This window comes from Glossina fuscipes, unplaced genomic scaffold (genome assembly GCF_014805625.2).
Source record: "Glossina fuscipes isolate IAEA_lab_2018 unplaced genomic scaffold, Yale_Gfus_2 147, whole genome shotgun sequence".
NCBI classification, from domain to species: Eukaryota; Metazoa; Arthropoda; class Insecta; order Diptera; family Glossinidae; genus Glossina; species Glossina fuscipes.
This window is the reverse complement of record NW_023998490.1, coordinates 182619-202026: the sequence shown is the minus strand read 5'-3', so window position 1 is coordinate 202026 and position 19408 is coordinate 182619. Positions and strand designations below refer to the sequence as shown.

Here is a 19408-nt window from a genome sequence, read left to right as displayed (position 1 = left end):
GTCAGTAGGCGACACGCAACAGTGACTATCGTTTACGAAAATGTCAATTAAATTAGATTGTGTTATATGTTTGAAGAAGTCGGTGAGATTCAGAAGCGAATGATAGCAAAATTTGCCTTGAAACTGAAGAATTTCCCAACAACTTTTAGAGAGACGTTTCTCATCTTTTCGCTATTATAAGCATCCTACTCATCTTGAGGCACACATACTCGTAACATTTTGCCAATACATGAACATAGTTTTTCAACATCATCTACGACAGAGCCTAAAACAATACCCAGAATGTTTCTCAAAATAGACAAGCAACTAAGTCGAAGCTCTCGTAATTCAATACCAAGAATCAATTTATGCCTATTGAAAGACAAGAAATATAAATCGTTGCCCCAATAAATTGGAAAGCATTATAATGTCAGTGGGTAGTAAAGCTTGATCGGCCGGGGTCACGGTCACGTTGAATTTTTAAACTTTCAAAGTAATCGCAGCACAAGATCCAAATTTGCTTTAATTTCCTAAGTTGCACTCTTTTATCTTTTGTAAGGATGTCTTACCACATTCCTTATAACAGTTTATTATATGAACCCTTGATTCATTGTTACCTTTGATTATATTGTTACCTTCGTTGAAAGAAATTAATTCAAAAATATAATTATAATATTTTTAAAATTAGAAACATCTGCTTGTCGCACAAGTGCAATGTAATGTGTATCTTGCACTTGGCACATAGAGAAGGAGAACAAGGAAGAAAATTAAGTCCGGTCGGGACCGACCCTCTAATCCCCATCGCCGTTATCCTAAAAAAGGCAAAGGAAGGAAAAGAACAAAATTTTCATGCTCTATAATAGGAACCGGACGCGACCTATATTTTCTGATTTCTAAAGAACGGTTTTTGTCGTACAGTCATGAAAATTTTAGGTCAATTCCAGAATCTTTTGGAAATTTCTAGGCGATATCTTTAGTTTCGCTAACGTGAGCATGTTTACTATAAATACTACAAAGTTGAGCAGACAGACAGATGGACAGACGAACAAGAGGATATGTTTAGGTGCATTCCACATTTGAAACTGGTCAAGAATTTGTATACCTTATCGCGTTTTTGAAGCTTGTTTCACCACGTAATACACGAGTAGGCGTGGTCAATTTTTTTCATTTTTTGTACAGGTGCTGCACAATCGCCCATAGAGTATGCGTTCAAATTTTTGTCTGCTACAGTTTATGAGTAATGAGCCAAAAGCCAATTTTTAATTCCTTTTGAGGAACAGAGGTGTTCTCAGTTTAACCTGCGTACACAAGAGCTTCCAATGTTTCTGCCAAATTTGAAGTCGGTAGCCCAGTTTTTGCGGCGAGGAGAATGTTTACAAGAGACATTATACGGCCGGACAGACGGGCATACTTAAATCGATTTAAAATTCAATGCTGATCGAGCATATATATATGCTTTATGAGCTCTCTGATGCTTACTTCCGAACGTTGCAAGCGTTTTAAGAAAATGGATACACCTATCATCCTTCGGTGATCAGTATAAAAGAAAACCTACTTTAGTGAGTATGTGTCAAAGCTTAAATGCATTACGCAGGCATGTGTATGTAGTTCGACCGATGTTTCTATAGTTTGTTTTCGGATTCCGCGTTACATACAATAAACAAAACTTGCAAATATCAACACCTCAGCATCTCTTTAATAATTTGATTTAAAATTTTCGAATTTCAATTAAATCGAATATTTTCCTTTACACTCTTCTAGAATACAACCAGACGTAGAGCAATCGTAAGTAAAATTTGATAATAATATATTTTAATCACTCATTATTTGCAAGTATGGGTATTAATGAGCCAATCAGATCGGTTCTTATGTCCTACACTTCTTTTGGTAAAAAATTATATGAACTTTGTGCGGAGAAGAACCTGAGGTAGATTCACCTTTTATTACACGGATCGATTCAGAATCATTTTCTAAATCGGAATCTAAGTTCGTCTGTCCGTCCGTTTGTCGTCTTCTCTTGCGTCCAACCTATATGCTCCATTTTTTGATATATATTGATGAACTTCAATAGCGTTTCGGATCGGACCCCAACGGCACTATTTGATTAACGGTGTTAAGCGAACTGGTGTAGAGTATTTAATGGTGGACCATGTCCTGTTCCTCTACTTGCTTTGCTTTGGAAAGTCTTGTCAAGTCCAAGGGCTGAGCTTCATTGAATCTTACTATAAAAATAAATAAACGGAGGAAGATAATAACGTCAAGATTAATCTTGTACTACTACATTTAACGTCATTAATAACCATAATAAATGTCCTCAAAATATCTTTAAAAAGAGCAGAGAAGTTTGAAAATCGCTGAAACATTTAATTGGCGTTAAAAATATCGATTATACTATAATTATAGTAATTCTTAGCGTGCAATACCCTCAATTTACTATCAAATACGCAGCGACATTTAAGCGACTTCTGCACTAGCAGGCTGACAGTAATTGAAGAGTTATATATATAGGAGTTTCGCAAAAGATAGGATCGTGTAATTGTTTTTAGTTTCTTGTTTTTATATTATGAAGATATTTTACAAAATTTTAATTAAAAAATTCTGAAAATTCAGTCCGTCACACATGGGTTTTGTAGACTACTGGTGGGGTAAATATAGTTCGCGATGATGTTTCGAATTCAAACAAGCAAGAAAGTTATATTCGGCGGGAGCTGAATATTGCATACTCATTGCTTTTCGAATTCTACTTCTAAGTTTTTTTATTTTATATCTGTATCGCTGGTATTATTAAAAAAAATTTAATCCGGCAGGTCGCAGTGACTACCATAGCTATTTTGAAATTAACCCATCTTTAGGCAGACGATATATCTGCATTTAAGCAGTGCACAAAGTAGTTTTAAACATGCGGTAGAGTTGTTCACATAACCATTTCCCAAATACGGTGTCATATGGAAAGTGGTCGCGGAAGTAGTCCGATCGGAATCATTTGCGATAGCGCTCCTCCTTAAGTCAAAATAAATCGTTGTACCAAAATTCATCAAAATATCTCATAAACAGCGAGCTTTAAATTGAATACAAGAGACCAAACCGGACGGACAGACAGACAGTCTTAAATCGATGCAGAAAGTGATTTTGGTTCGATCGATATTATAAAAGGTACGTCTATCTCAAATCCTGCAGACCCTCAATACACCGTTGTACCGCAAGTGCTGTGGGGTGTAAATATGAGCAATTACCACTTACCAATTTAATACATCTTTCGCGAACTTTTTTTTTAACGTAAATAAGGCTTAAATAAATTGCAAACGAGCTGAGAGAGAAATTGAGAAGTTAGGTTATGCATATTTGATGAATTTTTTAATATTTTTGGTATTTCATAAGCCAACCAGGAGAATATTTGTTCTGGGTTTTCCAAACGTGTTATCCGAAGTGATCCGCTTTCTTCTGCTGGTGCTGGTTGTAGAGGCTCTTCTACGACTTTCATTTTCAATAAAATGACTCTTTTAAGAATTATTTTATATCTTATCGCTATAGGGGACGAAGAATTCACTCTATTTGCTCCAAAGTTGACGAATATTTAAAGGCTTTAGAGGTTTGCTCCCTGAAAGAAAAACATACGCGTCTGATACGATGCTCAAACGAGGCCGGTTTTTTTTTTTTTTTTTTTTTTTGCAAGACATCGCTGATTGACAAGCAAGAATTTAGTTATTAGTGAGATAATTGAGCAAAAAGTGGCTCTTCTCCCTGAAGGAAAATTGCAAACTTCCGACTGAAAAAAAAGATTTGGATAAATCCGAAAAATCATGATTAAGAGAAAGGCTCTTTAGCGAATTGCAAAGTTAAATGGAAAACTCTTCCTACAGTTTATCGAGTGCATTTCAAGAGACGTACAAAGACTGTGATTTAGTGAATTCAATAAATCATGTCCTACACCATATATGATACGGGGTATATTAAGTTTGTGCGGACGTATGTAGCACGGAGAAGGCCTTAAGATTGACCCGCCTTTTATTATACCCATCGCTTCAGAATCATTTTCCGCATTGATGTAAGCTTGATGTCCGTCCATGTAAACTTATCCCCAAGCTACAGATCCCAACTTTTGAGATATTTTGATGAAAATTGGTATTGCTAAAGTGCTTTGACCCAAGGACGAACGATATTGAAAGTGGTTTGGATCGCCCACTTTTTCGCCTGCTCTCCATATAACACCCTATTTTGAAGTATATGAAAAAATCCCAATTTTTAAAATTTCTCTAAGTAAAAGTATTTCGGCGTTCCAAATTGATGTGAAAACTTTGGACAGGCTAGGGCTATTTTGTTGAAACCGATCTGAGGTGAAGTTCGTTTGACAAAATGAAATGATGAAAATTAGATCATAATACTAATTTAAGATAAAAAAAAAAATTAACTGTACCGAATTTGGACTACCTCGGTCTACTTTTTGGATTCTACTCTATGTAAGCATTTTAACTAAAGTGTATATTTGTTAAAATGCTATGAGGAAAACTGACTCATAATAGTAATTTGATATAAAACTGATCTCTACAAAAGTGAGAACACCTATGCCTATTTTTGGATCCCACTCCATTTCACAAAAAAAATTTTCCTTTAAAGTAGAAAAGAACAAGTTTTAATATTTTATGATGAAAATTTATTCATAATAGCATTTTGATCTAAAAATTAACTATGCTGAGTTCATGTAAAAACAAGGTGTAATTTTTGTATTCTATGGCAAAAATAGGAATTGTGTTCGACAACGCGGTGTAAGAGTATTTAATAGTCGCCCTAGTCCAACTATAATCTTTTCACTTGCTTTGACAGCATTATGGTATGATGAAGGCGCGACTTTACTGCTCCCTGCGCTTTTCAAATCCGTAGCGTAGCTAGCGTTCAAGTACACGTGCATGCTTTGCATTTACTTTTGTATGCATATATTTAATACATTGATACATGTATATAAATACAAACACAAAAAACAAAATTCACCCACTTGTGCTATTTATAAAACACAATTCACACGCATAAGCAAATATTTGTGCAAAACTGTCACAATTACTAGTTTGTTGTTGATATTGCGAATGGTGGTAGTAGTAGTCGTACTAGTAGTAGTAGTAGTAGTAGCGAGGTATTAGCTTCGTAGTGTGCTAGTATGAATTTCTTATCACTGATGTGCAAGATTAATCTTAAACTCCGTCATAAACCAATGCTTCCACATGCGAACAAACGCAAGAATATATGCATAGACATACACGTACATACATGTGCACACACATACATACATTGCAAATACGAGCATCTATATAAACACTGAAAATATTTCACCTAATTGCAAGTACATATTACACGACTGACCGCTGCTGTCAGTTGCTGAAAGCGGTAAATAAAATCGCATATTTAGAAAAAAAAAAAAAAAAGAAAAGATTTTTATAAACACACAACAATTCAATTAAACCTCAAAGATATTGCTGAGTCAAAAGAATAAAAAAAAGAGAGAAAAAAACCAAATAAATTACAAAAAAATATTATAGTAAAACGTACAAAACGTGAAATGTTTCCAAATCATGTCCTGTCACTGAGACTGCTATTAGTATCGGCTTTATTGTTGTTGCAAACAGTTTCCGCACGAAATATAAACACCAACAGCACGTCCTTACGATCACATAGAAATATTACAAAAGATATTCCAGCCTGGTAAGTGAAATGTGCGAAAAATCAAACATAAAAGAAAAACAGAACAATTATAATAAAATCAAATTAAAAATAAAGCAAAACATAAATAAAAAGAAAAAAGAGTAAAAACGCAGAAGCCAAACCGCAAGCATTGTGAAAACATATTGAAATGAAACAACGGTCAAGGTTTTCTACGGAACTGCAATCAACTGTGACTATCAATGGCATAAAATGCACTTAAATGCCTTTTTATTCATTTGTTTTAATATATATATATATATACATACGCATTAGAAAAACCTCGACATCGAAATTCTGCAGAATATAAAAAATGCCTTACACACCAATACATATGTGCTTTTAGATCTATCGGGTACTTATCCTTACGAAATGCAAGAAGAGATGGAATGGGATGATCTCTCTCTGTTACCCCCGTAATCTATAATCTATAAATCTAACTTATGACCTTTTAGTTTATTTCCCTTAAATCCAAGATTTCCACCTCAAACCAATTCTTATGTCTTACACCATTTGACAACTTGTAGTGAAGGACGTAATAAATTTAAAAGTTGTTGTGTACAAGTTTCTTATTTATTGGAAAGATTCCCTATGAATCTTTCTCGAGTGTGACCAAGTGTTGTTGGTGTATTTCCCTTTGCTGCTCGGCTCCAGTCGGCCAAGTCAACCTGCTTCTTTTGGTGCCAACGCAAAATCGGCTAGAAGCAGTCCCTATCAAAATAATTTGAGGCGGATGGAACGCCTTTTGATCACTAGCGAATGAAACGCTTTTCTGAATTATTTAAATTTTAGTTTTACTAAATTTATTTATACTAAAATTATAAAAATAAATTATGCTAGCGTAAACATAAAATTTTGACTGATTATTTTAATTGGCGCCTAGCGTCGTATTGCATTACGAAATGCAATACTCAGCCACTTGAACTGTGACATAATTTTCGCTCTTTCTTTTTGCAAAAGAAAAAGCGAACACACTTCAAAGTGGATGCATAATGAGGATATGCAATCACACTACAATGTATTAGATTTGTGGGGATGTAGGCAATAGAAGAAGGAGTGTAGAAAGACCCATTGAATCAGAATCACTTGTTGAATCGAAGCATGTCTTTGTGTTGTGTTGTGATTAACCTACAGGTCGAAATTTTCAAAATATTTTAATGAAATTTGGTGCAGTAATGTGTTTTGGCTTAATGGTGAATGCTATTGAAAATGGGCCGGATCCGACGATTACCCTATCCCACTTGCGGAAGAAAAACATGTGAAATTTGTACGGATGTAGGCAACATCTAGAAAAAGCTGAGATAGATACAACTCTTATTGTACCAATCAATCCGGGTTCATTTTCTGAATCGATTTAAGTTTGTCTCTCTCCGTCTGTCCGTTTTGTTTTCTTCGACCTACAGGCCGAACTTTTTAGGATAGATTGATGAAATTTGCTTTTGACTGAATATGATTCAGATCGGGCCATTTTTCGGCTACTTCCAATAGAACGCCGTCTTTTGAAATGTGATTGTGTGAATAACTGTATTAAGCAAAGTGGTGTAAAGCATTTTAGGGGCGGGCAATGGGCCGCTATAGTGTTTTTACTTTTCTTTTTTTTTGCCGCTGAAACAATAAGTTTCTTCTCAAGGACCAGTTAGCTTTGTTTTATTTGAACAGATTGTGCGGAACCCAAACATCTTCTCGGCTTAATGCAACAATTTGCTGCAAATGTTCTTGGATGGTCGAACAAAGTTTGTTAAGAGTGTGTGACAACTGTTCGATTATTGGACTTGCTTCCATTTTCGCTCATAACATGCCATTGTCCAAAGTTATTGGTCTTCTTGATCGACACGAGTCGGAAAAATCGAAATTACCGATTATGAACTTCGAAAAATGCCGCTTATGAGCCTCTCTTGGTAGTTGGCTGCCCATTTCACCATAAACTGCAAGATCAATTTAGGATTTCATTGTTTACGTGCAAACAAGTCACTCTCATTTTAAAATGTCTTTGGCAAGACTTTGAAGTACGCAATGAACTGATAAATGACTAACGAACATCGACATTACTTTCCAGTCCTTCCATTAACAAATAATGCAATTCTGCCTTTTTCCTCTGCTGCCGTCCTTATGGTCTTGCCCTCGCACATCCTCTACATATGTCGTACACATTATAAAGATGGCTTTCCGAAAACGTTATGTATACGAATATATGCACAGTATACAGAATTAAATAAGTACCAAATAGCTTACAAATTCCTTTCTTTTATGCTGTATTCAATACCTTATGAACCTTTACTTTTATTTTTATTTTTATGCTAAAACAATTACGAAATTTTGCACTTAAAACAAGTGGAAAGTTCTGCTCTGCAGAGGATCAACTAAAATGAAAATCCTTATTAGGATCGATAACATCGACAGAGGAAGTCAAAATTTGGTACATTTAAGTTTTTTATGTTAAATTACTATTACGATATAGTTTTCTTCACGGAGCATCGAAAATTATACCTTTTTGTCAGTTTTCGTCATATGAAGGGGATCAAAAATTGCTCCAGCCAAAGTGTCCTTACCAATTTACAATGCCCAAATACTACTACTTAGCCACTTTTATTGAGAAATTTTGAAAATTGCAAATTTTTCTTCATAACGACTTTTTAGAATAGGGCCTTACATGGAGGTCAAAAAAGTGGACCGATTCCAACCATTTTCTATAGCGTTTGTGATAAGGTCAAGGTGTACCAGATTTCATTGAAATGTTTCTAAAATTGCGACCTGTTGCTTGAACACAAATTTGCATGGACAGACATCAGGCGGCTCTTTTTGCTTTTCAGGATCATCTGATACATAGTTCGGCTCTCGGAGATAGAAAAATAAGCGAAAGGATCGTAGCAATTGGTATTTCTGAACTTAGTTCCACTGCGATTTACATTTCGCTTATTATTGATAAACTATAGCAGATAAATGTACATAACTTTCCACCGCATAGTCTGTGGGCGTTGCTGTACCACTTGTACAAAAATGAAAAAATTTATCACGCCTACCCAATGCTATAGTATATCAAAATTTAATTTTTTTTGAAGAGTTTCATCAGGAGCAGAAACACGCTTCAAAAATCTCATAAATCAAATTCACCTAAACATGTCCGCCTGTTTGTCTGTCGGCTTGTCTGTCTGTGCAACTACGAAAATGATATCGCCTACACAATTGGAAGTGATTTAAACTTTGCCAACGGCTCGCCTAAAACAGCCACACCCCTATGCGACAAAAACTTTTATTTTGAAAATAGAAAAAATCAGCCGCATCCACTCCCTATGGTACAGCATGCAAATTTAGTCCTTTTACTTTCTTTGTCTTTTTTAGAATAACGGTGATGGGTGTAAAAGATTAGGTTACGATAGTTTATAGTTTTCTTACTTGTTCTTCTTGATAACTTCTCGAAGCATTCCTTATCCAATTAATTAATTTACGAGAATAACAAATTGTTTTAACAGACCCCGATAAAAATTAATCGACGGATAAGTTAAAACGTTATAATCTTGGCTAGGTCGATCATTACAACGACTTGTCAGCGAATTTTTCCAGATAGGGCTTCATTTGATATATAATGGCTATAAAGAAAATAATTAAATATACACAATGGGGAGTCTTAAGAAATCTACTCCTCCGATCTGCGATTGTGGGCAAAATGTTACGATTAAACATATACGTTGTGAGTGCTAAAACCTTTCTGACATTAGACGATTAATTTTCGGAGCATCTAATCCCATGCATATCTTGAAAATACCTGGAGAACTAAAACAAAAATCTAGTTTGCCTTTTAAAAAATATAGAGCCAATAGTCTTAGTGCCTAACGCTCATCCTACTCCTAGTTCTAAATGAGTTATATTAATAGCAGTAATAATAATAATAATAATTGTGCCCACTTTCATGTTTTTATTCTGAAGAGACTTGTATGATTTGGGAAAGAATTTTAATAGCATATACAGGCGTCAAAACACGGTTTCGATGTTATACGGTACGAGAATTGAGAATAATTGTAACGCGGTTTTAATGAATGTAACACGATTCGAAAAAATCGAATTTGCATTAGAAATTTGAATTTTTCTTTGAAGTGCGTTCAATAGGGGAAATCCTCAACTTTATTGCTGCTGAAGAACTCTCATTCCGTTTTGAGAAGTGACGGTACGGGTTTTGTTCTTTGTAAATGAAATTAATAATATTTTTGCTTGGTTTGTTTTCAACATTTTGGAATAAAAAGTTTACAAGTGCGTAGTAATTTCAATTTGTCGTGTTTAAAAAATTAAACGGTAACGTTTATCGCAAATCTCATTTTGGACCTTAAATTTAGATAATGTCTGACGCTGATTTTATATAATGTCTGGCAAGATATTATTATTATTATTATCATTATTACAATTTTAGACTAATGAATTAAATTCTTGGATTAAAAAAAAATAGACGTTGACACTAGACGACAACACAGGCTCTCGGCTCGAATTTATAAAAGTATGTTAGATATTGAGCCTAGTAGTTTTAATAAAGTAACATATTGTACTGATATTCTATTCTGTAGCTGATTGTAGCATGTGTTTTAGATAATGTCTGACAAGATAAAGAAGCAAAATTTTATTTTACTCGAAGAAAAATTTTGCATTTTAAATCGTATAAATTTGGGCGAAAATCCAACGTCCATTGCAAAATTATTAAATTTAAACGAAGCCACTATTCGAACTATATTAAAAAATGAGAGCAAAATTAGAAAAATAGTTGCCTTTGGTTGTTCGCAAGGTGCGAAACGTGTATCCCGCAAACGGGATATAAATATCGTAAGATTGGAACATGCTCTTATAATATGGATCGAAGATTGTTTAGATAAAAAAATCCCTTTCAGCACAAATATTATTAAACAAAAAGCGCTCAGAAGAAGTTATACACATTTAAAGAAAGATGAGATGGGCAAGTAAAGGGTAGTTTGAAAATTAACAAAAAAAAAACATTTTCTTTGCGCAATGTAAAATTTCAAGGAGAACAAGCTTCAGCATATGCAGAGGCTACCATAAAATTTTTATTGGAAATGCGCACAAATTATTGAAGAGGGAGAATATTCAGTAGATCAAATTCTCAACGTCGATGAGGCAGCTTTATATTGGAGGAGAACGCCGTCTCTGCTAACTAATTTTTGATAAGAGTGACGACGAAAATTAATTTCGCAGTCTTAATAAGCTGTTTCTATTTGTTTTATAATAGTTGTTATTATGTGAATATATTTTTGGTTGGATTTCCAACTTCTGTATTTCGTCACAATATTGAATTTCATTTTTCTTTTAATAAAAGTTTGAAGTCAACTGTTTTTTTCATTAATATAATATGTAGTATATGGAGCAAAATTTCAGGCATTAGAAAATTTTACACCTTAAGACATGGCCTCAATACAACACGGTACACATTGCTTTTATTTATATTATTTCAAGGTTTTGTATATCCCGGTTTCGAAATAACACAGGACAAGACCTCGATACTACCAGGTATGCCTTGTTTCGTATAACACGGTTTCGGTAAAGCACGGCACGAATTAATCGTGTTATACGGAGGACGCTGGAGCTACACAAAAATAAAATATAATAGACAACAAACAAAAAACTAAACAAAAAAGTAACATAATTACTCCTTTTAATCCTTTTGTAAAGGTGCACCAGCACCATACTTTGCGATCTATCGCGCCGCCGCAACTGAACCCTACCTTCGCCACGAACATATGCTAGCAGTTTACTATTGAGACTACTGTTCTCTAAATTGTGTAGATCACTTTCTGCGTTCCCTAATACCTGTACTAGCTTTATGTCGAATCCATTTTCATGCTATGCAGTAGCTATGCGAATCAAACCCGATCACCTTTTTCCGTTTTTTTCAATTTTTACATTCCATTTTAAAAGTGTTAAAATCTAAAATACAGGTAAACAGATAAACAAATAGGTAGTACATAGCCTACACCACTTCGCTTAATACTTTTATTAATATAATTGATTTTCAAAATAAGGCGTTATATGGCGACTGGTCGAAAAAGTGGTCTGATTCGAGCCATTTTTAATAGCTTTCGCTCTTGAGCTAAAGCACGCCGGTGTACCGAATTTCATTCTAGTATCTCAAGAATTGCCACCTGTAAATTGAACACAAGAATGTAAAATAGACAGACGGACAGACGCACTTAAATTAAATCAGAAAATGATTTTTAATCGATTTGGTATCATTAAAAGCTGGGTCCATCTCAAGCCCTTTTCAATGTTGCTTAAGTCCGCACAAACTTAATCTGCCCTTGTATCACAAGTAGTGTAGTGTGTAAAAAAAGCTTTTACACAAAATTTTAACAATCAATAATAATTCGAAGATAAGATCATAAAGTGAATTTTAAAAGAATATAAAAAAGATAAAGAAAATGAAGTGAATTTTAAAAAAATTTCTTAAAACTCTTATTTTTATTCTAAACAGTCAAATCTATTGCTATGGTCGACTGCTAGACACTGTACAGATGGCTCATCTGTTTAGAGATTCAAAAACATTCGTGGACATGAAATTAAAGTTGCCGCCCGAGCAAACAAATGCCAATTTCGAAACTTTCATGAAGAAAACGGATAATGCACCGTCCAAAGAGCAATTGCGAGCGTTTGTTACCGTATGTTTAGCACATTTCAAATAATGACAATAAAATACATCAAAAATATTATAAAAATTTTTTATTTTATTTTTATTTTAGGAACATTTCGATGATTTGGGTAAAGAATTCGTACCATGGTTGCCAGATGATTGGAAGGAGCATCCAGCATTTATAGATCATATTAACGATCCCGATTTAAAGCAATGGGGTTTAGATTTGAACGCCATTTGGAAAGATCTAGGGCGGAAAATGATTGATGATGTTTACAAAAATCCACATTATTACTCTATCATACCGATACCAAATCCTGTGATAGTGCCGGGGGGTCGTTTCAGGGAATTCTATTATTGGGATTCCTATTGGATTATCAGAGGTTTACTGTATTCCGAAATGATCCATACTGCCCGCGGCATGTTAGAAAATTTTATTTCAATAGTACAACGTTTTGGTTTCATACCAAATGGCGGTCGCATATACTATTCAAAACGTTCACAACCTCCCCTGCTGGCAGGTATGATTAAATCTTATGTGGATTTTACTAACGACGTGAAGTTCGGTATTGACGCTTTAGACGTGCTTGAGCACGAATACGAATACTGGATGAATAATCACGTTGTACAAGCGAAAGATTATGATCTCTGCGTATACGGTGATAGCTCGACTGGTCCCCGGCCAGAATCGTATCGTGAAGATGTGGAAACATCTGAAGCGTTCAGCACGGATGAAGCAAAAGAGAAGCATTATAAAGAGTTGAAGGCAGCTGCTGCATCTGGTATGGACTTTAGCTCACGTTGGTTTATAACTGATAAAGGCGGGAACGATGGTAACCTCACTGATCTCAACACACGTTCAATTGTTCCTGTGGAACTGAACGCTATACTTTTTTGGAATGCCAAAATTATTGCTGACCTGCATGGAGCAGCGAATAATATCGCAAAACGGAACGAATATCAAACAAAAGCTAACAAATTTTTAGAGGTAAGAGAAAACACAAGCAATTCGTATAAATAAGAATAAATTCATTTTTAATCTCATATTTATTTCGCATTCCAGGCCATTAACGCTGTTCTTTGGAACGAGGAAGCCGGCGTTTGGCTCGATTATGATTTACTAAATGAAAAGCCACGTGACTATTTTGTACCCACCAATCTGTCACCGTTATGGACCGGAGCGTTTGATAGCACGGCCATTGAAAAATTATCCACTTCAGTATTAAAATATATAGAAAAATTGCAACTAGATAAATATCCGGGAGGTGTGCCCAACACTCTTTATCGCACTGGCGAACAGTGGGATTTCCCCAATGTTTGGCCCCCAATGCAATATATCCTTATAGAAGGTTTAAATAATCTAGGTACAGAAGCTGCAAAAAGTCTATCCTCCAAGTGGAGTCATCGATGGGTGTTATCAAATTTTGCAGCCTATCGTGACAGCAGGGCGATGTTTGAAAAGGTATGTTACACAATTAATCCAAAAAAACGCATTAAACTAATTTTTATTATTATACCCGGCACCACGTATAACGCACAGCATATAAAGTAGTACGAATGTATGTAACACCCAGAAGAACTTCAAGTTCAGAAGAACTTTAAAGTTCTTTATCTGTCCATCTGTTATTGGCCCATCGCGGGAGTTTCGTGGTGGCTGTGGTTGGCCTAAATCGCGGGAAGAGCCTCGGCTCGGTGTGGAGTTGCACAGCAATCGGGTGTCTGACCCAAAGAAAGACAGAGGTTTTAGGTAGACCTCGCCCTCACCAGGAGGGGAGATACGCCCATATACGTATCTTCACTGGAACTCGAGGATTTCCTCGGAGCGCTGAGTGTGCGTTTTCACATTCCGTGTGCCATCAGGCACCGTGGGGTTAAGCCTTCTCGGCAGGTATCCACGTTAAGCACCTGTCAGAGACATCTGTCCATCTGTTATCTATCCGTTTTTATGTTTACCCTATAAGTAGCAACTCTAACGGAATTTGACCCACTGATGTGATTTGGCTCAAGTACGAACTCTATTCAAAATAGATTGAACCGAGCAATTTTTATGGCCACTAACTATATAATGATTTATTGTGAAAAAGTGGTTATAGGAAAATAATTTCCAAGTTTCAAAATTTTTTGACACGATTCGTTGAATGATAGTATTTTGGCATACTAAGTTTGTGTGAAATATTTCAATCAGATAAGTCAAGTTTGCAATTTCTTCCCATACAACGGAGGCCCTTGTATAACAAAAACGTTTAATATTTAATATTTTAAAATGAAAATTAGTCCAAAATAGGGATTTGCTAAAAAAGTTAACTGTGTCCAACTTCGACCGCATAGATGCATCTTTTTGAACCCACTCCATCTAAGGGTTGCCATAAAAAGCATGCATTCTTGGTAGTTTATCGCGAAAATAAACGAAGAATCGTCTTAGGCGAGTCGGTGTGGCTTATATAATGATGTCCTTTGTTGATGATAATGTCTTTATTCGTTGTTCTCTTTCTGCAGTATGATGCCGAACGTTTCGGGGGCCATGGTGGTGGCGGCGAATACGAAGTACAAAAAGGTTTTGGTTGGACTAATGGCGTTATAATTGAGCTTCTGAGCAAGAATGGCAACGGATTTCTCTCAACTTCAACAAGCAAAAGTTGCAGTAATTATCCAGGTGATACGCCGCCTTAAGCGCAGAGGATTTTCATATTGTACTTTATTATTTAAGTTGTACATATCATTGAATAGTTTATTCAAACTTTTTTTGCAAGTGCAGCAAACATGTTTGAACATCTACATATTTATAATTATACTAATACATCTATTTTGAGTAAAAAATCTTTTTAATAAAATTAGATCCAATTACATGTGATAACTTTGCATCGAATTTTTTGTGTTTTCAATAGCTCTTCAGCTGCCCTTAGCCAGTTAGCAATATTTGACGAATATATACATTAAGATCCGTCCATCCATTCGTGTCGGGCTTCCTCACAAAATTTTTTTCACCGTAATAATGTATTTTAGAAAACATTATAACCTATACTGTGAGGAGCCAAGGTCGTCCTCCGTTTTGGCCTCACAGGTTCTTTGGTCTCTGTGGGTGGTAGGGAGTGCTATTTTTTAAACATTCACAGAAAACATCAAATTCTTGTGTGTCAGAGCCTGGCGCCGCTGAGCATACCGCAGCACCAGGGAATGGGAAAAAGCCCTCACAATACTTCGTGTAAAAATACTTCGACTGAATACGTGGCTGGTGACTCGCAGAAAGAGCGAGAGAAGAAAAAATCTAAAAGTGAATGCAAAGAAGAAGAAATTCAACCACAAACGAAAGAGGTCGCCACAGTTAACTGGTTAATAGTTCACTTCAGATCTAATGTATATAAAAATTATAAATTCTGCCGTTCCCTACTGAGACTAAAGTACAATATGATTATTCTTCACTCAGTTTATTATTTGCGTAAATTCGTCTAAAATCGTCAAGCTGCAGGGAATCATAAATGAATGAATGGGTCACGCGCCAAATCAATAAACTCTATAAAAAGGATAATGAATAATACAAAATTCTTACGTTTTTTACACCAGGTGTTTAGTATGAGAAAGCGACGCCCGTATATTTATTTATTTTGTTGTCTACATAAATATTCTGTAAACAAACATACAAAGAGTGGATTTAAAGAGTACCGGGTGCTTGACAATTGAGATTTGGACCCACGAACATTGAGCTGTCAATCACTAAGCATTTATTATCAGAGAAATTTTGTTTTGAATATTTACAACTAGGAGCGAATCAAGTGTTTTGACATTAAAATTGAAACTAAAACTCAAAAGTAGTGATTGCCGATTTGGCAGTTGAACCATTCTAATCTCACTACTAAAACAATGGTCAGCTTAATTTTTCTACTGAAATCGTATCTATATGTTTATGTACACTTTGTACTCTCCAAAAATGTGCTTCAATAACCAAAAAAATAACGCAAACCTTATCTCCATAAGAATTTTGATAAATGTCTTTGACGTAAAGTAACGTCTAGTTGGAATGTACATCCAATGATCTTATAGATTAAATACACCGTCATATTCCTAAAGTAAAGTTCTAAATCGACTCGGGCGGGGTATTTGTACGTTAGAATGCTCCAAGTCACAAAAACTGGGCTGGAAACGCTGGCATGAAACTCCCGGCATATGCTTGCGAATTACTTTAATCTATGACTATGTCGGGGCATGAACATACACAGGATTCGCCCCACATGGACTGCCAGCTTTCTTACCGGCTATGTTTTATAAATATATTATTGTAGCGAAGACGAGGCAAACTGATGTCATTGGTCACTATAATATAGACCAAATAACAGTCGCAAATTTCTTTTCGCCACATTATCAAGATTACTTCTACTACCAATTGTAAAAATTCAGATTGATAGCGACCACTTCCTCACAACTCTATCACAAATTTGAAAGTTAATTTGTTTGTTAAGCAAAAGACGCGAATTTTAATAGGCTAATATGTAAAACAAATTTTATTGGAAAAAATGTTGCTAAATAAGTTGTTATACAAGTGAATTAAAAGAATGGAAAATGACTTTAAAGTCACTTTTACCTGACTGCGCATAAAATAAAAGGGCGTCTAGAAGCGTTACTCTTCTTTAATTCTCTACGAAGAGGAAATTTATTTTCTCATTTAAATTAAAGGTTATTTGAAGAAATTTTTATGGCCTATACCAATAATTGTATTACGGTACAATAAGTTTGTGCGAATGCATACAACATTCAGAAGGACTTGGGATAGACCCAACGTTTATTATGCCAATTGATTCATAATTACTTTCTGAATCGATGTAAGGTTCTCTGTCCCTCTGTCTTCCTTATTTCTTCCTATGTCCGTTGTACTTGTACAGTTTTTGCGATATTTTGATGAAATTTGGTACACTGACGGCTTTTGGCCTAAGAGCGAAACTATTAAAAATGACCGCTTTTTCGACCAGTTTCAAAGGTTTATTTTGAAAAGTTTGTGAAGAACTGTGGACTGTGGTACATCAATGTGTTTTTACTTGTTTCGTTTCATTTTCTTTTTTTTTAATTTTCAATCCACGTAAATCCCCGTTCTAGTAAAGTTACGAAGAGGATTTTTTAGAAAACGATAATCGTTCATGTTGTACCTGCCGAAAAATGGAATGTGTCATATTGTGTTGCCATGGAAATTAAAGTTATATGTAAAATTTCAGCACATTTGGATATACGAAAGTTCCTGAAATATCGTTTAGAAGCTTCCACATCGACACGAAGGCTAGTTAAGAAAAGATTTATAAAAATGCTATAAATTTGCCTATAGCAATATTTTGAATCTGAATAAATCTGAATAAATATATCTGAAGTAAAAAAAGTACGGAATTTTAAATATATTATTTTTTTAAAAAACTAAGATTACGCATAATTCTGAACTTAACGTTTTTAACAACAATCGTTGCTATATTTGGACAAACGATTGCATATACTTCAGAAACGAAATTAAACTACGTTTCTTTTGCTAGTAATTGGGTCAAAAAATAAGCATTAAGAAAAACGGTGTATATTTTTGTTTAATTTTTAAAGCCAATAGACAATGGAGGAGGCCAAGTTCACCATCGCTTGACCTAATGTATTTTCAAATTACTTTTAAAAGGATCCTGAGGATCCTTATCATCCATCAATATGCATTTCCTTTCATCATATGAGTGGTGGTTCGTTGGAATGCCTTAATGTGCCAACTCAAACTTTTTTAAATAATTATTATGATTTTCATAAAATCAATATTGTATTGCTAAAACATTGTCTTTCACATTTGAGGCTTGATTTTTCAACCGGTAGTATTGAAAGCTTATTGTCATCGTTTTACGATACATTAAATCTAGCTATTGCTGCATCTGTTCCGATCAAGCAGTGTCGACCTCGAAGCAGGTGTCCCCCGTGGTTTAATAAGACAATTAAATATCAGAAGAATAGAAAAAACTCGCTATTCAAAAAATATTCGAAAAATGGCTCTGCGCTCGACTATGTCGCTTACTCGGTGGCGAGGCATAGATTTAACTCCCTCAACCATCATTATTACTGCAGATACCTTCAGTTCATTAAATCCTCTCTGTTTTTCTAATCCTAAATTCTTTTTTAAATTTGTTAACTCTAAAAGAACAATATCCACATATTCCTCTCATGTTTCTTTTAATGGCTCTGATTCCTCGGATGATTTTGAAATCTCAAATCTATTTGCTGAGTATTTCCGACGAAACTTTCCATTGCTAATTTCGATTTATCAGCAAACTACCCTTATCCTATCACTAACTCGGTTTCAATACCTAACTTGGTTATTTCGGAAGATGACGTTTTTAAAGGGTTGAGCTCTCTAAAATACAGTTGTTCGCCTGGACCTGACGGAATTCCATCATGTGTACTTAAATCTTGCGCTGTCGAGTTATGTGGTGTGATCTTAAAGATTTTTAACATTTCCTTGTATTTAGGTGTTTTCTGTTTATGTTAGAAGGGTAGTTTCCTTATTCCTATCCACAAAAGTGGAAGTAGACAATTTGTTGAGAACTACAGAGGCATAGCCAAGTTGAGTGTCTTGCCCAAGTTGTTCGAGCGTATTGTGACTCAGCATTTGGCCTTTGCCATTAATTCGTATATTTCTCCGCACCAGCATGGCTTTCGGAAAGGGCGATCTACAGTCACCAACTTGTTAGAGTTTACCTGTCATGTTTCAAGGCTTTTTCTAGCGGCTCTCGCACAGATGTTATTTACACTGATTTAAGCAAAGCATTTGATATGGTTTACCATAACTTACTTATCTTTAAACTTCAAGCCTCTGGCTTCCCTTTCTACTTAGTGAAATGGATAAGCTCTTATCTGCACAATAGATCCTTCAGGGTTTTGTTTAACTTCATCACCTCGGATGAATTCCCCGTTACGTCTGGCGTACCACAAGGAAGTCACTTAGGTCCCATTTTATTTAGTTTATACATTAACGATGTCCCATCGGTGGTTAATTCCAGCCAGATCTTAATGTATGCTGATGATGTGAAACTGTTTTCTTCCTTCTCTGTTGAGTCGCAATCACATCAGCTTCAAGGTGATTTGGATAATTTTGTTGCATGGTGCTCTTTGAATCTT

The 19408-nt window shown here is 35.2% G+C and overlaps 1 protein-coding gene across 3 annotated transcripts in view; it reads left to right on the top strand.

Annotated features, from left to right (window-relative positions):
• The window catches only part of LOC119641331 (trehalase), a 46481-nt gene extending 31422 nt beyond the window's left edge, over positions 1-15059 (top strand). Inside the window, exons 2-6 of one of the 3 annotated variants that reach the window (XM_038039920.1) lie at positions 1741-1764; positions 12134-12317; positions 12399-13277; positions 13353-13751; positions 14786-15058. In XM_038039920.1, coding sequence (XP_037895848.1) covers positions 1741-1764; positions 12134-12317; positions 12399-13277; positions 13353-13751; positions 14786-14959 — 1660 coding nt within the window. In that variant the 3' untranslated portion in view covers positions 14960-15058. Of the gene's footprint in view, positions 1-1740; positions 1765-3105; positions 5671-12133; positions 12318-12398; positions 13278-13352; positions 13752-14785 lie in introns of those variants that run through there. The other 2 variants (XM_038039919.1, XM_038039921.1) reach the window with 2 other exon arrangements.
• The last annotated feature ends 4349 nt before the right edge of the window (positions 15060-19408 follow it).